This window comes from Haliaeetus albicilla, chromosome 5 (genome assembly GCF_947461875.1).
Source record: "Haliaeetus albicilla chromosome 5, bHalAlb1.1, whole genome shotgun sequence".
Lineage (NCBI taxonomy): Eukaryota > Metazoa > Chordata > Aves > Accipitriformes > Accipitridae > Haliaeetus > Haliaeetus albicilla.
The window spans coordinates 44,006,636-44,032,450 of record NC_091487.1 but is presented as its reverse complement, the minus strand read 5'-3'; the positions used below and the strand labels follow the sequence as shown (position 1 = coordinate 44,032,450).

At 40.5% G+C, this 25,815-nt stretch overlaps 1 protein-coding gene across 3 annotated transcripts in view; it reads left to right on the top strand.

The window, feature by feature from the left end:
• Window positions 1–25,815, top strand: part of AMBRA1 (autophagy and beclin 1 regulator 1) — a 135,866-nt gene that overhangs the window by 32,975 nt on the left and 77,076 nt on the right. For 2 of the 3 annotated variants that reach the window (XM_069784509.1, XM_069784507.1), the window contains 4 exons: window positions 361–447; window positions 7,139–7,321; window positions 20,769–20,852; window positions 21,388–21,488. In XM_069784509.1, coding sequence (XP_069640610.1) covers window positions 361–447; window positions 7,139–7,321; window positions 20,769–20,852; window positions 21,388–21,488 — 455 coding nt within the window. The remainder of the gene's footprint in view (window positions 1–360; window positions 448–7,138; window positions 7,322–20,768; window positions 20,853–21,387; window positions 21,489–25,815) is intronic. The other variant, XM_069784508.1, reaches the window with a different exon arrangement.

The following is a 25,815-nucleotide window of genomic DNA, read 5'->3' as shown; positions in this document are numbered from 1 at the left end:
GTGTAGTTAAGCATTTGACAGATGGCAAATGCAGTGTTAGTGTTTATGGACCTGATGGATTGGGATGGCTTGTCTCCAAAGGAGAAGTATCATCTGCATCTTTCTCTTGAAACTTGGAAGTGGGTTTGGGACCACTCTTCTTTCTTACTCAAGGTGTTCTTTCTCCTGTGCAGTAAGAATATTACACTTTGAATAGCTATGTGGTGAAAACACTTATGCCATCAGTGAGTGGTTCAGTATGTTGCAGAATTCTTTGCACTGATGATAGAAATAGTCTTAAGAGGTTTCAGAAAGTAGGGCATAAATAGGGGGGGTGTTCCTGAATGGTCTTTGACTTCATCATTTGTTTTTCCTTTCTAGGAGGTTGCTGGAGTCTTCCCTCATTTCATTATCTCGCTACGATGGAGCAGGGTCCCGGGAACATCCAATCTATCCAGATCCAGCCAGGTAAGAGCTAAATGCAATCTAAAGGCGTTTAAGTTTCATAGACAAAAGCATAACTTCAGTGTAACTCACTGAATCCTTTGGGAATGGTTCTGATATTGGGCCCATCTCCTCCTCAATGATTGGCCATGGGGGTAGGGTGCAATCAAATGAGAAGCTGCTGTTAAGTCTGGGAGAGAATGAGGAAAAGAGGAAGAAATTGCTGTTGAAGTGAGCACATAAGGATTCCTGAAATCATTTGGGATGGAGAACACTAGGTGGCAAGCAGGTCCAACAGTAAATGAATTATATCAATAAATTTGAAATATCTTTTGAGGAAAAATAAAGAAAAAAAAAATAGTCTATTCAGGAGTAAGGAAGAATGCAGTAAAGGCAGTTAAGAGCTGGTGTGAGCAGACAACATGCTTGGAAGAATGGAATGTCTCCATAAATGTATCGATATGAGAGAGAGCATAACCAAGATGTTATGTATACTTAACTAAGAACAAAATGCTGACAATTATTTCTGAAGAGTCATGAATCATTGACATTAGACATAGAAACACCTGTAGTGCTGCTTAATCTCCAGAAGAGGTGGGAGTGTTTCAGAGGACTAGAAAAAGCAAACATGGCAGAGTTATCAAAAATGGAAAGGAGTGATCTTTGCAGTTTCTAGTTAGTGTATTAAGAAAGCAACAGATGGGATAATGTGACCCACAGACTCTGTCAGAAGAAATGATAGAATCGTGAACAGCAAGCAGCTTTGGAAGCTTTCAAAGAATAAATCATGACAAATAAGCTTTCTTTAAATGGGTTTAACAAAGGTATGAATGAGGAAAATTCAGTAAGTGTAAAATGTATCTGATTTAGCCTCTTGGGGAACCTCTGGCATAGCTGCATGAATTGAAGGCTACTAGGATTTGTCATAAAGGAGAGTAATATGTGAGTTACTGAAGGAGGTTTGTGGGTTTGGGTTTTTTTTTAATCTTGTTCTTTTTTACATCATTAAAAACAAAACCTGCATTTTTATACAGATTATGCTCTTAAGTAGAAGTTCTGAAATAAAAGGCTATGTTGCAGACTGGCCACACGGTATAATTATGCAGGGAAATAACTCCTTGCTAGCTATCTCTGTAGATAAAGCCTTGTAGAGGTGAAATCTTATATTAGGCTTTTTTTCCATTTATTGTGAAGAAAATTGCTTTGTAAAGATAATTCAAAGGCTTGGGAATTATGTAAAAAAAACTGTTTGTAGTGAGGTGGAAGTAAGGTGGAATGTGCTACCTATATTTAAGGTCACTGGGAAACCAACCTAGGTAACTGCAGAAGGTTGTGGCAACTGCATGTCAGAATGATGCTGATAAATGTAAAAACTTTCTAAATGGCAATTGATTAAATGACAGGTAAAGGGATTGATTTACCTGGAAAGATGAAAATGATATTTTACAGAAGTTAATTAAAAGATACTACTACATTCAGGTCAATTTATGAATGCCAATATCTGCTAAATGGCTGGAAGTGCACCATTCCTTATTTCTGGAATGCGTACTCCAAAGCAGGCAGATTTATTGAGCAGAGGTTGTAAGAACTGATTCTGGCTCTCCGGGAGCTGCCTTTTAAAAAAAGAAAAGGAGGACAGCCTGCCGAGGTTACTGATCTTTTTATTTTTTTTCTTCTGTCAGATATCTGCTATGATGAAGCTCAATAAAATCTGTAAAAAGGGATCAATGCCTGAGACATTTCCTAGCATAAGGAACATTGTCAAAAATATTTTTCTCCTAGAAGCCATTTTTTAACTGATACGATGCTCTTCCTGTGACAGTTCAAGTGTTTTTAGGTTGTAGTAGAAACTATAGTAGCTTGAGTTTATAAGGAGCTTTGGAAGAAAAGTCCAGTGTTTAAAATTCTCCAAAGAGGGTTAATTTGTTCCAGTGTCACTGTCTTTCTCAGAAGATGAGATTCATAGATGCATAATCAGCACAAATAGGAAGTTTGAGTGGGGTAAGATTAGAGTCTTCCTCCATAAACCTTACTGGTGTGATAAGCTAGTAGGATCTTTTTAACTGTCCCTTTAACTTGTTAGAAATTGAGGATGTGATTAAAAGGAGTGTTATTACACTTTGGGGGGGTTTTGTAGCATGGTAAGTTTGTTACAAAGTTATGACTTTCAGGTGTTCTTAAATAACAAAGTGGAAAAGTGAAACAAAAGTGAAATAAACATACATGTGTATATGTCCGTGTGTTTAGATAATATATTAAAAATATGTATACCTCCTTAAGACCAAGCTGTCTCCAATGGAGTCTCTTTTTTTTTTTTTTTAAACTACATGATCTGAAGAACTTATTTTTGAGAGCATGTGTGTGTGTTTTTGTTTCTGCATCTGCTGTCTGTAATGGTGCTATATTTGAACAACCTAGGTCAGGAGTGAGGCAGGAATAACATTTTTTTAAGTTCCCTCAGATTTAGGGTGAATATTCTGATGTAGACTGCAGCCGTCTTTCTCAGTGGCCTTGCTGAACTTCTCTAAGGTCAGCTTGGCTGTTCTGTCATTCTCCACGGTTTCCCTATGTACTGAGCTTGGAAAACAATCTGCAGAGGAACCAAATAAAGCTGTCATCAAAGAACACCTATATTAATTTTTTTAAATTGTTGTTGTTGTTAAATAGAAATACTCAAAAAGATGCTCCCAGACTGCATATATAAAGCATCACAAGGGAGTTTGGTAGATAGGTCTCTAGAAAAAAAATCTAAGCTGCTAGGAAGTTACTGGTGAAGAGGCTTTCAGGCCAAATGTTGCCTGTGAGTTGAAGGCTTAAGTGGAATGGAAGTAAGCAAAAGTTGGTGTCCTCTACCAGCATAACCTTCAGCTCAAGGATTGGTGGTATGTATGCCATGGTAGATATAGCCAAGGAAATTAATGACACCAATCAGGTAACCCCTTTAAAACATGTCTCCTGGCTGAGAGACATTTAGAGGTGTGAGCTGTAATAATGTCAGTGAACATCCTGGCCATCAGCATCAAGGCAGGGTTGATGGGTGGTGTCAGTATTTCTGAAATGTTAGGAAACTTGGTGGTCTGCATAGCAGTATAGTGCTATTGGATGCAGATATACGAGTTCTTGTGTCTGCCTGTCTTGGGGAATTGGATCTAGATATTCTCCAGTTGATGTTCTTGTGATTTTTCTTAAAATTTACTTCCTTAGAAGATACTAAAATGGGGAGGGTGAAGAGAGGCAGCCTTCGTGTAATAATTTTTACACAATTTTTACAAATATGGCCAGCTGATTTGGATATCTGGCTGTAGCTGACACTGTGCTATGTAGTAGCTCACTCTTTAGTATTTATGATGCCATTTAGAGCAAGATACTTGAACTTTACTAATGCTAGCAAAACATTTCCTTCCCTCAGTTCCATTTCTTACTGGCCAGCCAGCAGCACTGGGTGCCTAGAGAACGCACTGCCTCTTGATGACATGGTTGTTGGATGAGACAGAAGCTGTTCGGTTCTGGTTTTTTCACTGCAGCATTTCTCCCACTCAGTGCCTTGTTCTGTGGCGGTCATGTGTGGCAGCATAGCTGCTCCTCCTCTGAACAATCTGCTCCAGTAAATGGGGTCCAGTCACCTAGAGACTAAGTTAATTTAGCTCCTGTGGTGTTGTCAATTACAGCCTACTGTCCTGTGGATGCAAACTTGGTTTAAGAATTACTGGATAACCTCTATCTGTGTTTTGCCCCTGCTTTATTAGAAGCATGGGTGAGAAATAAACAGACCACGCAGCCTGCTGTGATTGGCGTGTGTTTAGCCAGCTGGTAGACTAACTTTGGTCAGGGGCTGATTTACAGTTGGGTTCAACAGCTGAATGAACTGAAGAGATATGTTTAATGTTAGCCAGTGTTTCTTATGCTGCTTTACAGCCTTCTCCTCCCTCCAGGACAGGTAAATCTCTTATGCTGGCTCTCAGTTCTGGTTTGTGTCATAACTGTATTCCAAAGATGGATACAGCCCTACAAATACTGCCCGCCCCCCCCCCCCCCCCCAAAGATTAATTCTTTAGCCTATTTCTTTGAATACGTTTCTCCCCTGCCCTTTTTGTATTTTATCCCTTGCACCTTTCTCTGTGTGTCAGACTTGAGCTTCTTGTCTTGTCTTTGGAAATCTTTTTCACAGTGTATCCAGTCTACATACCATGTGCTGTCAGGAAGCTGAATCTGGCATCTTGTCATCCATTATGGCCAGTCTTTATTGCTTACTCGTACTCATTCTTCTAACAAGCATCATTGTGTTTTTTCTTGTGATGTGCTGCATGATTTGAGAAGACTAAATGCCTGCAAAACTCATTCTTCTCATCCTTCTGTAAAACTCCCTTGGTGTGATACTAGCAAAGAAAAAAGTTTCAGTGACTCAGCTGGACTGCTGAGACCACTGTTCATGTTTTCCAGTGTTGCCTTGTTTCCATGTTCCTTTCTTTCTCTATGTGCACATATTATGCCATAGACTTATTTTTAGACATACACAGAGGCTTTGGCTTATGGAAAAGGCCAAAGAAGAGAACAGCTCCTCATAAATGAGTGCACTGCTGTAATGCCTTGGGTTTTTTATACTTGGCCTATTAAGTCTTCAGGGGAGTGGAGAGAAGTGCTGTGTTTATACAGCGAAGCCTTCTATATTATATATGCATGAACAGCTTTAATTCATCAAAGAGCACATAAAAGATCCAGGAGGAATCCAGAACAAACTGAGTGTCGTTTCCCTTACCCTTTTGCTGCTTATTGACTAAGTTTTTAGACCCTTGAGCCTTGTAGTCTGTCTGCTAAACTTGCCTCTTTACCAAGAAGGCAGCCTAATAGGGTACAGGGAGCTTACCTTGAGGAAGATGCTCTCTCTTTGTGTCTACATGACTTCTAATTCCTTCTGTCTTGCTACCTTCTCTTTTGGTTATATGCCCTGAATGTATGGCAGAATGTGAGACTGAATGTCCTTGATGGGTGTCTGCAGCCAAAACAATGTTAATGCAATCTATCCCTTGAAGAATTAGGGGTGTGGTTTTTTTCATGCTGCTATAGGGAGCAGTCTCTAGAAACACTATTAAATGTAGTTTTCCACTGAAATATGACTTCAGGGATAGTAGCAGAGTACTTTATCAGACCTGGTCTGATGGTTTGCTTCTCATCCTTTTGTGGATGTGAAACTTACCCATATATAAGCAAAATCTTATTCCCAGTACATTGCCATAGAATCAGCACAGCTCTGGAAGGGAGAAAAAATAAAAAGTCTTCTAACAGTCATATTATCATAGATTATTAATGGAGTTGTGTTTTTGTTGCTGGTTGTATTGTAACACAGTGAAACGGTGTGGTGTTGGTCACTATAAAGTTAAATGTATCCTTAAGAGTCTTCATGGCTGATGGTGAGGTCCACTGTAAATGAATTTAGCTTGAAACTCTGTTCTGAAGATGGGTAGCATTCCTATAAGGCAGATAGGCCACCTCTCTTTGTGATTGCAAATAAGTATATTTTAATCTCTAGACTGTTCATTTGAGTTTTTTGTTTTATTTTTCTTTGTTTAAAGCTGTTCACACTTCCATCTGTAGATTAAAAATTAGGCTGCTCTCCATTATCAGTCTCTTGCCTGTGGTGCCTTTGCAGGAAATGTGATTGTGTTTTCGTGACCCTGGGAAGTACCAGTCTGGTAACTTGAATTTAATAAAAAAGAACAAAATCAAACACATGTATGGAATGGGGGGCAGTGGGAAGAAGCTAGAAGTTAAAGGAATAGACTTCTTAATGTCTAATTACTTCGGGGTGGGGGTGGTGTTGTCATCTCCCCTCCTCCCCCCAAATTAGGGTTCAAGTCTAATCCGAATAAGGCTAAAGAAATGATTATTCAAGCATCTCAGGTGTCTGAACTTTAATACTGAGTAACTGTGTCACAGAAAGCATGTGCCAGGAGCTGTGGATATATGCAGGGTAGGAAAAGAGAGTGGTTTTTATCTGTCTAGCCTCAAGGAAGGCGGTAATACTGGTGTGTGATAGCTGATGCAAACAAAGGCCAAGTTATGCATGAGAGAATTAAAGAGTTAATTGCAGAGGAAGGTTTTCCTTTCAGGTGAGATGCAAGGCTTTTAATGCTCCTCTTAACATACATCTAGTGGTTCTGATGAAATTGTCACTATATGAAATCCATACCATTTGGATTACAAAGTAGTTAAAGTTGTTAAACCTTTTTTACCCCTGCTTGATACTTTATGGTGCTCCATAAGTACCCTCAAAACAACAGCACCTTCCTTCAAAGTTTATTTGAACACTGCTGCTGTTTGGCATTGCAAGCAGAGTTCGCATTAGGAGCGGTCTTGATTCTTATCAGGAATGCTTGCGGGAGTTAGTTGTGTGAACTGGTAATAAATGAAATAATGAGCTCCAAAGAGTCCTGAGAAGCTAACTTCTCTGTGCTGTGGATGAGCTTTTTGTCTATAGGTACTGTGCAGTGCTTCTGTTTGCACAACAAGGGAATCACGTGGGAGTATAGCATATAAAGGGAAAATTACTTCTGCTTGCTATTTTTATTTACTCTGTCCTGCTTGTGGATAATATGCAAACAGCCAGTTTCGTGATATGCTGTTACTGTCCTGGCACTTGGAGCTCAAAAGGAAAAATAGGACTGTCTGTCACTCTATACTTGTGTAATGAGTGTCTGTATATCTCTCTCTTGCTCAGGTTGTCTCCTGCTGCATATTATGCTCAGAGGATGATCCAGTATCTTTCCCGAAGGGACAGTATTCGACAACGCTCTATGCGATACCAACAAAACCGTCTCCGCTCTTCCTCCTCCTCTTCTTCCACTTCGGAGAACTCAAGCCCATCTGTAGAGGGAAACGATCTGGAATTTGAAGATTTTGAGTAAGTGTGCATGCTGCCTTGCCCTCTTGCTTGAGTCTGTTGTCGGCACAAAACTGCTTTGTGGCTTCCTACTGTTTACCAATCAAGGACATCTCAGGCTTCCTGTAGGAACAGGTTAAGTCATTCAATCAATAATTAGAGCAGTGATTGCTACAAATAGGTCTTGTCATTTCTGTTGTGAAAATTAAGGATGCTTTAGGCTACCGTCAACGCATCAGGCTATCTCAACCAGATTTAAAAGACTGGTTAGATAAAGAAAAGGAGATCTTTCTCTCCCATGGAACAGATGGGGAGCCAAGAGTTTATTAGAGCCTTCAAATCTTGAGACAGAACAGGAACCACTAAGAGGCTTTGCAGGACTTAATTCTTTGGTCTAAGGCTGTAGGAAGCAGCCAGACATGTTCTGTTACTTTTACTTGCTCTGTCTGCACAACTTTGTCAAATTAGCTGAAGTTCCTGGGATTGTTTTTTTGGAAGACTTGGTGATAGTGAATCTGTGTTAAGTTAAGGCTTAGTTTCCTGTAAGGAGAGCCAATGCCCTCTTGTGTCAGTGAGAAATGACTCTGCATCCAAACCTTAGAAGAGCACTCCTATAAACCACTGTATTTCCTTCTGCATGGTTCTCCTGACAAACTTTTAAAGTCTGCTCTCCAGCATCTGCTTTTGGACTTCTAGTGATAGCCAGTGTAATCCCAGCAAACAAATTTATTGCAAACCCTTTCCAATAAATGGAAGTATAGTAATGGATTGTTTAGATGGCACGGAGACCAAAAGCTCAGGAATTTAGGATTAAAATCCATTTTAGAAGAAAAGAGAATATGACCTTTCTAGTCTGTCTTGAGTAATTTCCTTTTAAATATGGGATTTTCCCTGGGTACTCTTAAGTATTTCACTGAATTTTCCCCCCCTTTGTATATATTGTGATTAAAACATAGGATGATTCTGAGCATGGTCATAGAAGTAGTCTATGGTGGTAGTGTAGTAGGGAGGTATGTTTGATGGGAGCTGTGAACTCCTCAAAAACCTGGGCTTTTATGTTGCTGTTGCCAGCAGAGGATGCTGTTAAATTCGCTGCTATCATAACTTTCATGTTCACTTGCTGCAGTGGCACATACTTGAGATGGCATGTTGTTAAAGCTCCATGTCCTTTGTGTCAGGGTGAAGTCCCTTTATGAAGGACACTGGTAACACTAGCTATTCCCAGAAAAGCAAGACATTAATCCCTTTCTGACTTTTTAAGTGGTGGTAGACTTTTTTTTCCTTTAGAATGTTGTTCTGTGAAGCTGTCATTTCATGCTCCAGCAATTAAATGCTCAGAAGTACAGGGTGAGTGAACATCTTACCCTGTCATTGTGGCCTTGTTTGTGTAAGATGTAAATGAGGGAAGAGAATGGAGAAGAGTAACTGCCTACTAGCTTTTCCCAAGAAGCTTCGTGGTCTGGAAGAGTAGAAATATGGTGGCTGCTGGGCCCATTTTGTGAGGCGGGTGCGTCGCAAGCATAGACCTTAATGTTTCCATTATTCCATTTCATTTGTCTGGGGCAGCTTGTTCTGCTGGGAAGATAAAAGATGGTAAGTTCTTAATTCACAGAGCCAGGCAATGCCTGCAGAGAAGCGTGTTCCCCTGCAGATAATGTTCACACAGTAAGAGCACCCAGTCAGGGAAGCAATTCAATCAGCCATGCTAAGGTTGTCTTTCACTTCATACTGAGCAAAAAGAAGTGTTTATTCCTTACTGTGCAGTGGCTGAATTTGTTGGTTGAATACTTCATATTGAATTCTGGTCTGTGCATTCAAGACATGCTGTCTCTTTCCTTCTCTGCTTCATTATTTCTCCTGGCTGATTAGAGGGAGCTGCTGTGCGTCCTTAGAGCTGGAACTTGTCTCGTGACTCATTTGATTTATTCTGCTGACACTTCACAAAGGCATCTCTTACACAGAGTTCTTGTGTCTCCTTTTGGCTCCTGTATCCCTCCTTCTTTGCTTGCTCACCTGAGAAGAGTCGTGTGTTTCTTTGTGTATTTCTTTCTTGCTCTGATCTAGATGCTCCCTGCTTCTCCAGATCTGAGGTAGGACAGAAAGTTGCTACTGTGTCTAGCTGTCTGCAGCTCATGCTTTTCTCTTGGAATCCAGTGAATTTTTTTAATGTAAAAGCCATAGCAAATTGCCTTGATGCTTTATCTTTCTAAACTGGTTAATGTAATTGGTAAATATTCTCTCTTCTTTCATTTTCCTAGAGATCAGGAGAAAGATGTAGGGGGCATTAAACACCAGTTGGTTTTACTCTACATAGAGCTCTGGGCAAGGAGTGAGCCCTGTGCTTGTGCACGGTGCCTGGAAGACAAGCCTTCCTTGGTGTTGTGGTTTAACCCCAGCTGGCAATTAAGCACCACACAGCCACTTGCTCACTTCCCCCCACCCCCATGGGATGGTGGAGAGAATTGGGGGGAAAAAAGTAAAACTCATGGGTTGAGATAAAGACAGTTTAATAGGACAGAAAAAGAAGGAATAATAATAATAGAATATACAAAACAGGTGATGCACAATACAATTGCTCACCACCCGCTGACCGATGCACAGCCAGTCCCTGAGCCGCAGTGCTCCCCGGCCAGCTCCCCCCGGTTTATATGCTGGGCATGACAACACCTGGAATGGAATACCCCTTTGGCTCATTTGGGTCAGCTGTCCTGGCTGTGTCCCCTCCCAGCTTCTTGTGCACTCCCAGCCTCCGCTGGCAGGGCAGTAGAAAAGCTGAAAAGTGCTTGACTTAGTATAACACTGCTTAGCAACAACTAAAACATCAGTGTATTATCAGCATTATTCTCATCTGTGTACATATGGCCTCTAAATTTAAGCTAAAGCCTCTCCTCCTGTGTGTCCATCTAATGGTGTCATTTTCTCCATGCAGTTTCTCCAGAATCTCATTTGAATTCATACATAAATACATTTAGTTTGTGACAGCAATAGCAGTAGGGTTGGTCTAAGAATGTGAAGTAGTGTTTTTATAGGTATTAGTAATATCCTTCTATTACACCAGCTTTTATGGACAGGGAAGGAGGAGGGAGACACAAGCTATACCTTGTTATTTGGTCTAATAAGATGTTATCTCTCTACATGCACTACCTGTGTTTAACGTGTCACTGTTGTCATCTTACTGCTTATTGAATACAACTGACAACTGTAAACTTAGTCATGTCTGCATGAAAGCATTTAATACAGTTTGTAATATATATATACAGATTGTAATATTAGGTTATTAGCAGATAAATTGATATGAGTAGGTTTTAGGGTTAGCTTTAGCAGAATCCTAAGCTAAAATGAAAAGGCTTCTTGTATTCTGTGATAAGAATCTCTGAATGGAGAATGAGGTGACTTTACTCTTTCAGCATAACTGATAAAAATAGATTCTTCATAGACAAGTCATAGATGGTGAACTTTCTAATTTCAAGGTCTTTTTTGAGTGTCCTATGTTTGGATCACGTAGTAAATTTAGATTTTTAGAGCTAAACTATCTTTTCTTTTGACTTCTTCAACAAGTTTGACTGGGTCTCTTGTAGAGACTTCCTTTAGTCTGGAACAGCTCTGATGCTGGAGACTCTGGGTGGTGCTTCTAGGACTCCTCGGATAGCGCGAGCTAATTTTTTTCATGTGTAATTCTGAATCTGTCACCATAATCAGAATGTGAAGGTGTTTCTGCAGATGAATCCTGGCCATCTATGTCCCTTTTTGTGTGTGGTAAGCGTGGGAACAAATACACAAATACAGGTTCGTTTTATCTGTCAGACTGAAAAGCAGATATATAGGACAGTGTGCCAGCTCACTGTCTGAAAGCCTTGCTCAAATCCTTCATTGCAGTTCTATAAAGGCTTTCAAGCCAAGGCTAAAGGTGTGACTGTGGCTGACTCCTCTGTCTGCTTTTGAGATGTCTTCTTTTTAGAGTGGGCTGCCTGCTAGACTATAGATATGAAGGATCTTGGAAATTACACTCCTTTGATGTCTGCAGCTTTTCCCCTTTTCTGTCCTCTCCTTTTTCCTTCCTCCCAGGAGGATCTGTGCTGGGGTGGATCCATTCAGTTGTGCCAGTGTCACAGACTAGGAAGGTCTTTATTGTGTCTCTACAACAAGAAGGGCTTTACCTCACAGGCCTGAAATCTTGTTTTGGTGCTTTATCTTTTTAATTTATTTTGAGGCACCGCTGAGCACCCAGACAGAGAACATGAGCACAGTAGGCACTGTTTTACTGAGACCATAATGGGCATTTTGTGGAAGCAGGCTCTTGCTTTGCAGAGAGGATGAATCACTTACGGAAGGCTTACGAGATTCAGGGTGACATTATTTGGCTTTATTTGTCAACCTTAAAGTTCTTCAGTTTAAGGCATGTTCTGGACCAAGACTTATGGTTTCTCAGATGGACATCTTCCAGGGGTCTCCTCATAAGTGCATAAGATACATGAGTATCTGCCATGTCTGTCTTTTGCCATTTTTGGTTGCTTTGTTGACACTGTCATGGCAAGAACTGCCAAATCTCAAGTTCCTCCAATAGCCTCTTGCCTTAAAAGATTCTGAGATCACAACCTGCCAGCTGACTGCCACTGCATTAAAGCTGTAAGTCTCACTTACAGTTTCTTCAATATGATTTTCATTTTTTTTGGAGAGTAGTATGGTAGATTCTTTTTGGCTTTTCCTATAGGTGAACTGTTTGGCTTGGGAGTCTGTTTTGTGTCGTAGTTGGTGCTCTACTTCAAGCTGGCATTTTGGTTTAACTTTTTTATGTATTAAGGACAAAAGTGCATGGCCGATTAGACATTCATGCAAGACATCCAGGCAGTCGCCCTTCTTTTGGAATGTCTTCATTTAAAGCATCTTTTCCTGTTAGCTTCCTTAAGAACCTTTACTTGTGCATTGGTACCTGAAAATATTACGTAGGAACTGGCTGGAAGCAATTGTGTCTGAACCAACATTATGCAATGAGAGAGAGAAGGGGAGACAATGGCTGTGGCCGTGTGGTTACTTAGTATGCACTTGGGTAGTAGGTTTGGTTTGGGATTCTGTTCACCCTGTTGCTTCTCAAGTGGAATGGTGAAAGTGGGTATCGGGGAAGGAGTTGTGTGTCAGAGTGAGAATAAGCATGTGGTTTGCTTAATGGCTGAGACAGAAAGAGATTTTGGAAAGTTTGAGTGAGGGGAGAGAGAGGTTGGAGATTACCAGTTACTGAAATAACTTCTTCTTTACCCCTGTGAAGGAATTCTATCCTCATTTTTAAATCCAGTCTCTACCTTTTCAGTCTGACTCTATATCATTGTTTGCTACAGACAGAGAGCAATGGGAGCACTAATCTGCAGAAATGCAATCAATTCACAATGCACCTGCTGTTTTCCCTTAGCACACCAACTACTAAGAGCACATGGGTAGAACTCGGACTCTTTGTACAGACAGTCTTGGTCTTTGCTCCCCTCCTTCCCAGCTGTTCACTCTGCATTCATGTATTTCAGAATGTTTTTTCCTTCCTATGACAACCTTCAACTTCTGCAAAAGAAACTCCTTCAAATAGGAGCCAGGTTTTCTTGGCAGGAGAAAGAAGAGATTGGAATGATTAAAGTTTTTTGTGAGACTTGAAATAAGTATGGAGCTTTTGATCTACAGCTCCAGAACAGTGAGACAAGTTCTGTCGTAGTGGAGAGAGAAGCGTAGGGAATCCTAGAGGTAAGGAAAGAGGGTTTACTCTGTAGGGTGACTATAGCTTAAGCTGACACCTCAGAATGGATGGGATGCCAAGTACTAAGTTCTGATAGGGCATAGTGAAGGTGGGTAAGAGAGATGACTTGGTCAGTTGTAGCCTTTTGATGTAGTGGTAGAAAGGTAGCATATCCGAACCGCAAGGTTTCTAAAAGCAGTTAGGCTGGTTTTTTTCATTTTCCTCCTTACCATCCTGATGTTTATATTTGAGGTTAACAGAAGACATGATAGGAGATGTGAGAATCTATATGGGCTCTTTATGTCTCTTAAATGCTGATGGAAATGGATTTTTAGGATCCATGACACATCAGTATACTGCAGAAAAAGCAACAATTTCTTTCTTGAATTCTTAGATGGGACAGGTTGTTATCTGTTTCGCTTACTTGAGCAGCTACAAATAATAATCTCGTTAGCAATTTGTTATTTGAGTTCAGATAAAGATACTAAAAGCAGGATTGTTATTTGTTGTACATACCTGCCTTTGTTGTTTTCTTCCCAGAGCCCCTTTATCTGTGATTTTGATGCTGTTTCTTCTGCCTCTATTGGCTCATATGGTGCTGTGTTATTGTTGTTGATGAAGATGGACCTTCTCAAAAGTGGCTTTCAAGGCAGACCTGAATTTTGTGGAACTTGGTCGTCATTTTCTGTTCTTTTTCTTCTTCTCTGTTACAGGTTTCTGGAGCAGTTAGCACTGTTGCTTCCAGATACATAGCAATTTATGTTAATTATATTCATCATCTTAAACATAGTTGCAGGCAAAGAATGCTAACAAGTCCTGGATGAATGGGAATGATATTGAATCTGCTCTTTGAACTTCATTTTTCAATGATTAGTGAGAGTCTAAGCTTGGCTTGTGATCTACTCATAGTAGCCTGCAGCTTCATTTTCCCTATTCTTTTTATCTTTATCTTTTGTGACAGTCTTTTATATTCCCCTTATCTCGGTCTTAATGTCTAATAATACTGCCTGGATGCAGTGACAGGCAATGACTATTTCCTTGCAGCAGTACTGCAGGATATTGCTACTCTCTCCAGCATAATGTTGTTTTACCATTAAGTCAGATTCCAGCAAGGCAAGTGTCTTCATAGCAGGGTGGTGAAAGAACAAGTGCCTTTTGAAAGATGACAGTTGCCAGAAAAGCTCACATCATATTCCAAACTGTTGATTGTCTGGGCTTGTAGAAACAGTTTTGATGTCAAGATGGTACATCTGAGTTTTTCTGCTACTTAGGAACTGTGTTCATTGTTTTCCTTTTGCTTTTATTTTGTGTCTGCGAAACTCTAAATCAAACTAGGTCACCTAGTAGGTGATGTCTGGTGTTAATGAGAGTGATTAGGAAGCAAGCTGTTACTAGTTCGTTGCTGGCCAGGCAGAGCAGGCAGTGGTGAGCATTCTTCAAGCCTGTAGGTCTAACAGGCTAGCGTTGTTTGTGCAGTTACGTTTTCATTTCTGTTTCTCTTGGAAAAGCAGTAGCATAACAGTGCAATATATTGGAAAAAAAAAAAAAAAAGAAAGATAAAAGAAAAAGTTCGTGCTTAGTTTTGACATTTTATTCCAGAATTGAAGCCTGATGGGGCAGCCAGTTGTATGTTTGCACTACAAACTGTGTTCGATGAGCACCAGTTGTGAAGTTTCAAAGTGATTAGAATTACCCATAGTGATGTTTTCCCTAGTCGTGCTCACATTTGGATGAGTGCTTGAAAATGGCTCATTAAGGGGTCTCAAAGGAAGGGTCGTTGTAGTGCTGGATGCCCTTCTTTTCTTTTTTTATAAAACACTGAATACAATGGTTTCCTTAATACTCATGTACCAGGTCTAGGCTGGGGAGTAGGGATTCTCTACCTTCTTCTGGCCTCCAATGTTTCTGGTTTCTAATGATTCACTGTAGCTTTGTAGTGTATCAGTCTTATTCTAAAATGTGTCATCATTTTGTGAGCCCACCACACAGTGAGGTGATTAAAATAGAGATAACTGGATACTGCGCCTAGATAAGAGTGAGTGCTTCATTCTGGTTCCAAATCAGTCTTTGTCTGAAGCAGTTAATCCTTGGCATTTAACAGGCAAGTGCTGCTGTTTCTCTTGACCAGGTGATAAATCCCCTGTTATGTGATGCTTCTCCTGAAACACTTGATCTTCTGAAGTGCCATTTTTAATCTTGTAAATACATTTTCCCCTGAACAGCCCTCTGAGAGGTAATCAAGGCTGGGGGGTTTGTTTCCCTCTGGTCAGGAGAGCCATTAGTAACTCAGCAGTCTGCTCTTTTATTGGAAGTTTTAGCTGATAAATAGATATAAGTTTTCTGTGATGTTCCCTTGAAAAAGCTGCTAGTGAAAGACTGGTATTTTAGCCTTCAAAAGAACATAGGAAGATGGAAAGGCACCATGTCTTGGGTGACTTACCTAACTTCTTTATCAATTACTGTATTAAGTAGCTATGTTAAAAATCTGTTCTTCTAGTTCCTGTCTGTCCAGCTGGGCAGCATTGCTCTTTGCAGTTTCTCTAATATTTTTATTTTTCAATTTTGTTTGCCTTCCAGTGTAATACTTGGAAGTTTGCTCCCTGGTCCTAATATATTTAGTACCAGGAAAGGCTTTTTTTGTAGCAGATAATGCTTTTTTTTACTTAAATTTTCTTGTTGCTTGTTGTCTTCTATTCTGCCTTAAGTACTTATCCTTCAGTAATGGTCATATCCTTCAAATATGGGTAGATAAATTTATATTTATACCTTTCATTTTTACCTGAATATGTATATTCTTTTAAATCAGTGTTTTCGTTGTTTTAATGTCTGTGGATGTCAATACTTGTACCCTTTTTGATAACACTGCTCCTGATGTGCTTATTTGTATCTACTTGTGGAAAAAAATCTCTGCTCAGAGATAAGTCAGTTGTCTTGAATCTTTTCTCTTAAACATAATCCTGTTTTTAGGTGAGATACCCTTGTCCTCAAAACCCTTCTCCTGGGTTGCGTTTACAACTTCTCCAAGAATTAAGAACTGTGAGTAAAGTAGCATGTACTGGATGGAACCTGTATTTTTAGTATCTTCTGGTATTTGCTGCTCCTCTCAGTTGTAAGGCCAGTAGTTAACTTTCTGTCATAGTGTTCCCAACACTGTATGTCCTTTACTCATGAAGATGGTGCTGGAAAGTGATCGACATGTTCTTAGAATCACGAGCAAATGTAATGTTCCCCTCACCACTTTTTTCCTACTTCTGTACCCTTTATAAAACATAGTATGTACTTCTTGTAGTCCTGTGCAGCTCCTGTGAGTACATCCTTCTCAGGATAAATGTCATCTGTTTTTCATCTAAATCAGCAGTGAATCCTGTGAAGTGAATTGCAAGATTTCAGGATCTGTTTCTTCTGTAGTATGGCCAGTTTAGCATGATGTCCTCCAGGTACCCTCTTTAGAGGACCTGAGGTAAGACGTGACCTACGTCTAAAGCCCAGTAAATTTGCATTATCTGATAATCTCCTCTGAGCTCCTGATACGATCTTTGTGCTACTCCTGCCCTCTGTGCTATCTCTTCTGCAGTAACCTCCTGCAGTCTTAAAAAATTGATAGCAAGTAAGTAGAGATACTTAATGTTTGAAGTACTGAGAAAATTTTACTGTTTTTTTTCTGTTACATCGAGATGGTGCAACTGAATCCAGTGCCAACCCTTAAGGATATTAGTAGATGCCACTTAACCAATTATTTACCATTTCCATTGTATGTAAGTGTCTAACCTCTGCAATAGAAATTGATTTATTTAGCATTTTAAATTGAATTGCATGAAACACAATAAAATGCTGAAAATATGGAACAATTGGCTTGGTCTGATATAATTTGATTCTCATGAACTTGCATGGCTTACTGGTGCTGGCTCTGATAATTATATGGCTTTTCAAAATGGTTATTGTTGACCTAATTCTATCGGCAGTGTAGTCAGTGGGAGTTTTAATATTGACTACAACGGGAACAGTTAGACCAACAGATTGTATTAGAAATCCCATACTGTGTGTCTAATTTCACTTCCTGATACAACAATCTCTAAATATTAAAGAGAATTCTTGCCAAGATAGAAAAGCAGAACATAGCTTTTTTCCTCTCTGACAGTCTTGACTATCTTCTGTATCCCCTCAGTTATTAATGCAGTACCCAGGTTACCAGATGCAAAAAAAAAAAAAAAAGCCTTTTTCTCCAAACTTTAGGATGCAAAGTTTTTCATCTCCATCTCTGTTTTCAGAGCTGGCATTGCTGCTCCAATATATTTACATTGGTCAACTTTTCTGTCAACAAGCAAACAAAACAATAGCAGAAAAATCCAAGGAGATTTGACTGTCTTACCCAGTTTAGGATAAACTTTCATCCTTCTTATGCCCTGTTAAAGGTCCATAAAATCTCCTGAATGTTTGAGAATTACTTTCTTTTCCTGCTCCATTCTGTGTTAGTGTTAATGCTATTTTTTGCCTACCAACTCCTATTCTCCATGTCGCTGTTTTGATTTGTCCCACACTGGTATCTGAAGAAATTATTAATAACCTGAATTTCGAGCCAGACCTTTAAAGTTGTTTTGACCATTTGTTGGTTCTTGCAGTTTTCCTCCTGAGACAAATTAGTCTGTTAGTAATTATAGTATTAAGTCTCCCTTGTCACCTTCCATGCTGATTACTTCTGATTCTTTCCCTGCATCTTGCTCAATGGATTGCTTATTTCCTTCATTATTATTTTTTCACTGCAGAAGTTTCCTTGTGCTGTTTATATTTGCTGGTGCACTTAAAAGGGCATTGCAGGACACCTTTTTAGCCCTGTTACAGCACTTGCTGTGGCACATCTTTGTTTCATTTATTTTTGCAAGGTTATTGAGTTGCTTTACAGAACAGCCTTTTTTATGTAGACACACACACTGAGGGATCTGCTTTTGCAGGTTTTGTTAATTAAACTATCCACTGCAAATCATTAGCTAATGAGTCTGTAGGTAGTTGACACTAAATAGAAAGTAGAGCATTAGATCTTCACCAGTACTTTAGAGAACTTTGGAAACTTTTCATTTCTTGCTGGAGTGCTTCACGCTGGCACTGCAGTCATGCTAACATCTGCTCTCCCTCTGTCAGCAGGCTGTATATGGTACAGAAATAACACAAAGTGCCACCCATCTTTACTGATCTGTGGAGGGTTTTTTAATTTTCCTTTTTAGAAGGTGCAGAAATAATCTTCAGCTGGCACCAGGGTAATATCAGCTGTTCTAGCTTTTCAGCACTAGACGCTTGAAAACATTCTTGCATGTAGTTGAGCATGGGAGTTTAGATATAAATGACTCTGTAAATTAGTGATTCAGAGTAATGTTTAGTAATATTCCTCTTTAGCACAGGGGATTGTATCTTACACTTCCATTACAGTAAATAGGAATTCTAGCATTCTCAAAAGATAGTCACTGTTTCTCATTCCCAGTTCTGCTGTTAAAGGGCAGAGGCAGTTGGGGTGTGGTGTTTTTTAATTTTTTTTTTTTTTTTAAGAGGATGTTAAAAATAGATTGCTGTCTCTTGAATCAGTAGAGGCTGTGTCTGTCATGGTGAAAACCGAAGAAAAGTCTAGTCTGTATTTTTTCCCTTTTAGGCTTTTTGTATAGGGGGAGGGTTGTATGCACAGTGAATGAGACAGTACAGGATGGAGTTCTTGCATCAGAAAGTCTCGTTGATTAGAAAATTTGTGTCCTAAAATGTTTTTGTGGATACTAAGAGCATTGGCTAGTGGCATTTTAGAAAACTTGAACAATTAGTTGCTTTAGGTCTCTTGATTTGGACCTTAGGATACTTTGCACCTTTCTTTTCTTTGTTGGAGCTAATTCCTCATTCCTTTTGAAACCTGATGTAGAGATTCTCTTCAACTGGAGAGTTCTGCAGTTCCTCTGCTATTCCTCTTGCTGATATTTGTCCCTTTCAGAAGCATCCTCTAGTAAATGTCCAAAGCAAATGCAAACCCTGAAAACCGTTTTGCTGCTTTTCTCCCAGGTCTGCATATCAGCTAGAGACTTGTAAAAAGTGTATTTCTTGTCTGACTTTCACTAGCTCTTAGTGTGTGTGGCAAGATCTAGAACGTGACACTTCTTTTTCCCTTTGGCCTATTCTCTTTAGCAGGAAAAGTTGGTATGTCAGCACTCGAGTTCGCAGAATTCTTTCTGTTATTGATCCGCCTCTTAATAGGCTGGAGGCCTCTGATAAAAGAACAGCAGCAGCAGCTTTTACATTGCTGATTTCAGGAACCCTGCTGGCTACACAGAAACCTCAGGGCGAGGTGCAGTTTTGGCTGTGTCTGCAGTGGGAGGAGAAATGGAAACTTTGAGCTTGGATTTAGATTTGATTTTGGTGAAATAGCTTGAAATGCTAACAAGTTTTGCAGAACAACCTCTGCTTTTGTGCTCCTGGTTCCTCAAGTGTGTGGGAAACAGCCACGTAATGGACTTTATTCTCAGCCCACGTTTCTTGCTCACTGACTTTAAAAAAGCAAAACAAAAAAAAAATTATAAAATGCACAGCTTGCTGGAGTGGGTTAGGAATGTGCTGCTAGTGTGTTGCATAAGGAATATTTAGTTTTTTAGTGATTCCAAGGCTCTGCAAGTAATATTCTCCCCACAACCGCCTGGGTAGGCGACAAGTAGGGCTGCAATTACAGATGGGGATCTGGAATCCAGGGAGAACAGACTTGCTACTCGTGCAAGGTCATGCAGAGAGTAAATTTCTGAACAGAGAATAAAGCACTGTGGAAGTGTTTCAGAACTCCAGAGTCACTAATGGAGTCTCATTATTTTCCTTGCAGTTTTAGTGCTGTATAATTACAGGTCCTCTGTGACCTATGAATGCAATATCAGGAATTTTGTTTGCTGCAGACTCTGGAGGTCCTCCAGTTTGGCCTTCTACTTGTTGTAGGGTTGTTATTGCCAAAATCAGACTGGGTCAGCCATGGCTTTGTCTAGCTCCTGTCTTGAGACTTCCAAGGATGGCAGCTCTGCAGCCCCTCTGGGTAACCTGTTCAGTGTTGCACTGCCCTCCTGGGGAGGAAGACTTTCCTTTGTCTGCTGTAGGACAATAGACTCTAGACCCTTCTTCCTCATTCTCCAAGGCCCAGACATTTATTGTGAAACAGTGAGATGTTTTTGAGGAGGTACAGTTTTGTCTGATACCACCCAACATTTTCAGCTTCACTGGAAAAGCTTGTGAAAGGTGAGGTTATCTTAAACTGTGATGACATTTAAACCGGACCTTGAGGGAAGGAGTGCAAAAGAATAGTCTGCAGATTATGCTCTTTTGCCTGCACTTCTGGGCATGAAAAAGTGAAATTTAAGACCTCTTTGATTAACAGAAAGTTGTCATCAGGACTGTAGTGTGCTTGCTTTTGCTCTCCCAGTCCAAATTCTAAGGTTTCTTGTTAACTTGCTTCAGTGCTGACATTGATTCCTTGACTCTCTGTGGTATTGTTGATACTCTTGAGACATTGTCAAACAATGAAAAAAAGTGGACATTAGGCTACCCATAGGTAAAACTGTGAGGAGTCTTTGGTACAGTAAGTTGTATGACTTTGGAACATTAGAAGCATGTGACATACTCAAGAGAACCATTAAATCTCAGTGGCATACTCAGGATGACTAGGTGACGTTGTATTTTTTTCTTTTCTTGGAGAATACTTTATTACACAGTATTTTTAATGTACAATAATTTTTTTTTCTTTTGCTGAAGGGACAATGGAGACCGATCCAGGCACCGAGCTCCCCGGAATGCCCGCATGTCTGCACCATCACTGGGGCGCTTTGTCCCGAGGTAAGGCTCATACACGTAAGAGGTACCAGTTGCAGTACAGCTCTCTGGTGCTTTCAGATGATTTCCTTTTCTTGCACAGGGCTGTTGTATTCTTGGTTTGCAATTTCTGGGACCCCTGAAATGTCATGTTAGTCTGATCAGCTTATCCTGTGACATTTGAAGGACAGCATGGTTTTAGTGCTTTTTACATGCAGTTTGGGGCTACGGTGTGAAGGCAGAATAGGAGGAGAAAAGAATCTGATTGGAGATTCTCAGCACAACGTGTGAGTTTGAGATTAGGAAGCTATTGTGGGAGGTAAAGGATTTGCTTAATGCTGTTCTTCACAGCCACATTGATCAGAGGAGGCTCTAATCTGTAACTTATCTATTGTTTGAAGCAGTGAAGTGGTTGGCTAAGCAGAGGAGCCCAGTCTTCCCTCTACTGTAGTCTGCTGGAATATAGTCATGTTTTCTCAAAGTAATTGCAGTCGCTGTCCAGGGCTGTAGTATACTGGGATGTCTTTCTCCATGTAAGGTTACTCTCTTTTTATTGCAGACGCTTCTTGCTGCCAGAATACTTGCCTTATGCTGGGATTTTCCATGAACGGGGACAGCCTGGCTTGGCCACCCATTCCTCTGTCAACAGGGTTTTGGCAGGTAATGAGATTTCCTTGTTTGCAGGAGTCATGTATGTTAGTGGTATTTTTCTCATGAATCTGAGCAGGGGAGGATTGATGAGGAAAAGTCTTAATTCCAACTTTTGAGGTTCTCTTTAAGTTGCCTGAAACAAGAGAAAGGACTGTTGGAGTGATGCGGTGGGCTGTCATTCAAGTGTTTGGGCATTGCAGATTCCACACTTGAAGTATGTGTATGGGAGTCTCTGCCTGAAGTGGGGAGGGGTGCTGTTAACAATTCTCCCTTTGTTTAACTTCCTCCCCTATTCCTAGATGTCTTTTTCTTAACAACCTGACAGACTAATGATCAGCTTGCTGCAGGTCCTTCTAATTGAATTACAGGGTGCCTTGTTCATGTTCCGGCTGGCAAGACCCACACAAGGCAATGCGGGATTCAATTAGGATCTTAATAAGTGCATATTAAAAAACTCAGCTGCCACCACATGCAGCACACAGGCATTTGGGAACCTTAAAGGGCAGGCGGAGGTGGGGAGGGAGGTGGGGGAAAGAGGAGGAGTATGGCACTCTGGCAGTTCATGAATGAAATGGTTATAGATGACACAGATCTTGAGGGTGGGTCGTCTTTGGCTGGGTCTGTGTTGCTCTGTAATTTACCCCAGTGCAAGAGAGTCATCCTGGAGCCTGGGGGGACGAGAGGTGATGTGTGGACAGGTAGGTTGGGATGCAGTTCTCTCCCTTCCTGTAGGTAATCACAGGACTGCCACTGAAAGGAGTGCCAAAAGGTTTCTCAAGAGGCTGTGTGATCCTTTTCCTTATCCTAAGGCATGATCAACAATGCCTAAACCCTTTTGGATAGGATTTATCTAACCTGTTCTTAAAAGTCTTCATTGGAGTTTTCCCAACTGTTTTGGAGTGGAACTGTTGTTGGTTTTTGCATGGCTGATTTAGTATGGCAGTGGTCTTGTCTTTGATAACAGATTTCTGGCATCTCCCAGACTTTTGTCTCCCTGGACATTTTTGTTTGAGTGCGTGATTCATAGAGCTTGCTGTTGCAATAATAGTAAGAGCTCAGCCAAAGGCTAGCCTCCGAAGCACCTCTGCTTTTTTTCTTTAGGGAAGAGTGGAGCTAGCCTGTAGCTTTAGCTGATGCATGTACTTTCCCGTACTTGCTGCCTGTGTGGGCTTTGGCTGTTGGCACGTGGAAACGGCACACTGGCAGATAATTACTTGCTGCCAAGCAACACTGCAGAACTCCTGTGTGGCCCCGCTTTGCTGGAGACACCTGCCTTCAACCCTCCTCTAGCCCTTCTCGCAGTTTGCCTGTTCCTTAGTGGCTGGGAAACAGCCTGGCGCTTTGTCCTTGCACGGTTTAGGGAATTTGAGCCCCCAAATGCACATATTTGCTGTTTGTTGTATATACATCAAGATTAACAAAAGAAGGCAGAAATTGTAATCATGGGACTTTCAAAAAACAAGATCAATCTTTTATGTATGGCACTGTGCTGAGCCTACTTAAGGCAAGGTTTGTGGGCTCCTGCAGTGTCCTGGAACCTTATGCTGGAATGGCTGGGACTCCGCAGGAAAGGCTTTTATTGACTTAAATATAAAATTAATTCTCCTAATGCAGCAGCTGCTTGTGATACGTTGTTTTAATATTCTGTTTATTTTAGTCTGTACCTACTCTTTCAGCTTTCAAAATGTTTTTTACATTTGTGCTCAAAAACATGTTAATGTTTTGCAGAAACCAGGAGAGTTGAAGTTGTAAATATTAGGTGGAGGCACAATAGATGAGAACTAGAAAATGAGGTTGCAGATGTGGAATAATAAGAGAATTTGTTGTGTTCATTATGTTGGTCAGTAGCGTTGTCATTTTCAGTATTATATTTCAGAGCCATTGAAAGTTCCAGCGCTGATACTGTGCTTTCCTTTCTAGTTAGTCTTTGCCAAAGCTCGTGGTAGTTCTTTTTCACTATCATAGTGAAAAACCTCAACTCAAGCTCAAAAGTACTTTAACCCTGGGCTGGTAGTTATGGGTGAGGTTGCCAGCCTTGGCTGAGGGAAAATCAATCATCTATCTTCCTATTAACACAGGCTAATCTAAGCTTGAGTGCATTAAATTGCTTCATCCTACCATGTATCCAGACTGTCATTTCTGAATTATGTTTAAATGCATAAATGCTAAATGTATTTCTTATGTAACCTCTACAGCATTTGAGAAAAGATGCCAAAACCCCCTTGTATTTCTAACCTGACTGCTTTCTAAAAACTGACAATAGACTTCTGTGGTCAAGTATGAGTGACAGCTGTTGTTTGGGAAAATACACCCACTTACACGTCTCCTGTCACCTGCCCCACTTACTGCTGTATGCGGAGAGGAAATCAAAGCGGCAGACAGAGATCTTATGGGTGTGTGAATTACTTTGGTGTGCTGACTAAATTTCTTGATGTCAAAGCTCTTGCTGTTAGGTTCTGTCCATGTTTACTTTCAGCTCTCTGCTTTGTGTGAACATCTTTCGGTTGTTTAAGTATCGTTCTCATGCAACTGTTATAGACAATAGCTCCATGCTAGGGAAGCTAGGGAAGCTCCATGCCTTGTGAATAAATTCTTAAAGCAGTCTGGTTTAATGAACCACTAAAAATTATAGGTTATATAAGCAGATGGGCTAGTAGAGCAACACAGTAGGTTTGGCAGAATGGCTGGCGTGCCACGCGGGGCTTAGGTCAGGATTAGAGAGTCCTTTGTACTAGTCAGGGACTGGTGGCCATCCCTGCGCCAAGGCACTTCCAGGCAAAGTATAGGAAAGGTGGCAACAGATGGGTAGAGTAGGTGGGAGTTCAGGGGGAGAACGAAGCGATACTAGTCAACATGACAGACAGAGATATCTCCATGCCAGCAGCCTAATTTGCATGTAGCACTGGAACAACAACTAGTCCCAGTAGCACCTTCCTGCCTGCCTCCTTATCTACTGGTGCAGTTTAGACCTATCAGCTGATACGATACGCTGCATCACTGTGCTTTCTGGCACGAAGTAAAACACCATGTGAAAATATATTACATCAACACTGTTACCTTTAGCATTCAAACTTGTAATCACACCAAAAAGTGTTGGTAGTTTGACAAGTTATATTTTCCTGTAAAGTCTATGTTGATTGGCAGTAATTACACTGTCCTCCTCTAATCCTGTATTAACTGAGTCTTATATCAGCTTTTTCATTATTTTGTCTGGAATCAATGTCAGGCTGACAAGACTGACATGTCTCATCCTATTTCAACCTTTTAAAATACTGGTATAACACTAGCATGTTTTTCAGTCTTCCACATCCCCCTTTTATTTCAAGACTCATCAAAAAAGCTGAGAGTTCATTTGGCAGCTCTTCTAAGGCTCTTGGTAGTGTGGGCTGTAAGCTACCCTCTGGACTCCTCTTTCCTTGGGAACTGCCGTAGTGATGGGGTTGTGGTCTCCACGGAAATATCCATACAGTGAAAGCTAGTTGAAGTGGTTGTTTGCTTAAGTGATGATGAAAGTGGTAAATACGTTTTGGCTTCTCATTCAATAGGACTGGCTGATTGCATGTGGCAATACAAGTGGAATACTGCCTCTTGGGGCCATTTCTTCTAGTCTCTTGGGTTCTCTGGCATTTTCATACCAACAGAGTGGGGTTTTTCTTTTTTTTTTTTTTTTCCTTCCTTTATTTTTTCTTTTTTTTTTTTTCCTGTGCTTCCCAGGAGATACCAAAGAGCGGTTTCATGGGATGAGGTTACATCTTTTGTAATGGGAGTTAGTACTGCTGAAAACTTAATCAGTGTTAACATGCTTGGCTCGGGATCTAAGGAACACACTGCCCAGTATTGTGTTTACCACCTCCTCCTGCTTTTTTGTTTTTCTTTAAGCTGAGTATTTCTGCCCACTGTTGGTTTTGGTTGTGGTTTTTTTTCAGTTGTTTGGGGGGGGTTGGTTTTTTTTGTTGGTAGTTGGTTGGTTTGGTTGTTGGTTTTGGTTTGTTTGTTTGTTTTTATAAACTCTCTTTGTCCTAAATCACACTGTGAGCAGGACACTGCTAAGTAATTTGAGGGCCAAGTCATGGATATTTTTTGGCATCTGGTAGTAGACAGATGTACATTTTAATATTTAAAAAAAAAGATGCACTTCATTGCACTGAAGTGCTTATGACCTCTTGTTCACCTATGTGAACTTTTCCTTTAGGCTTTATAGTAATTGACTACTTCAGGATGGTCAGACATGCTAATGGTATAGTGGAACAAAGACGACTTTAGTTTCAGTTCAGTGGAAGCTCGGAGGAAGAAGAAAATCAGTGTTTGCCAAGGAACTTTGCAGGAGGCTTTAAAA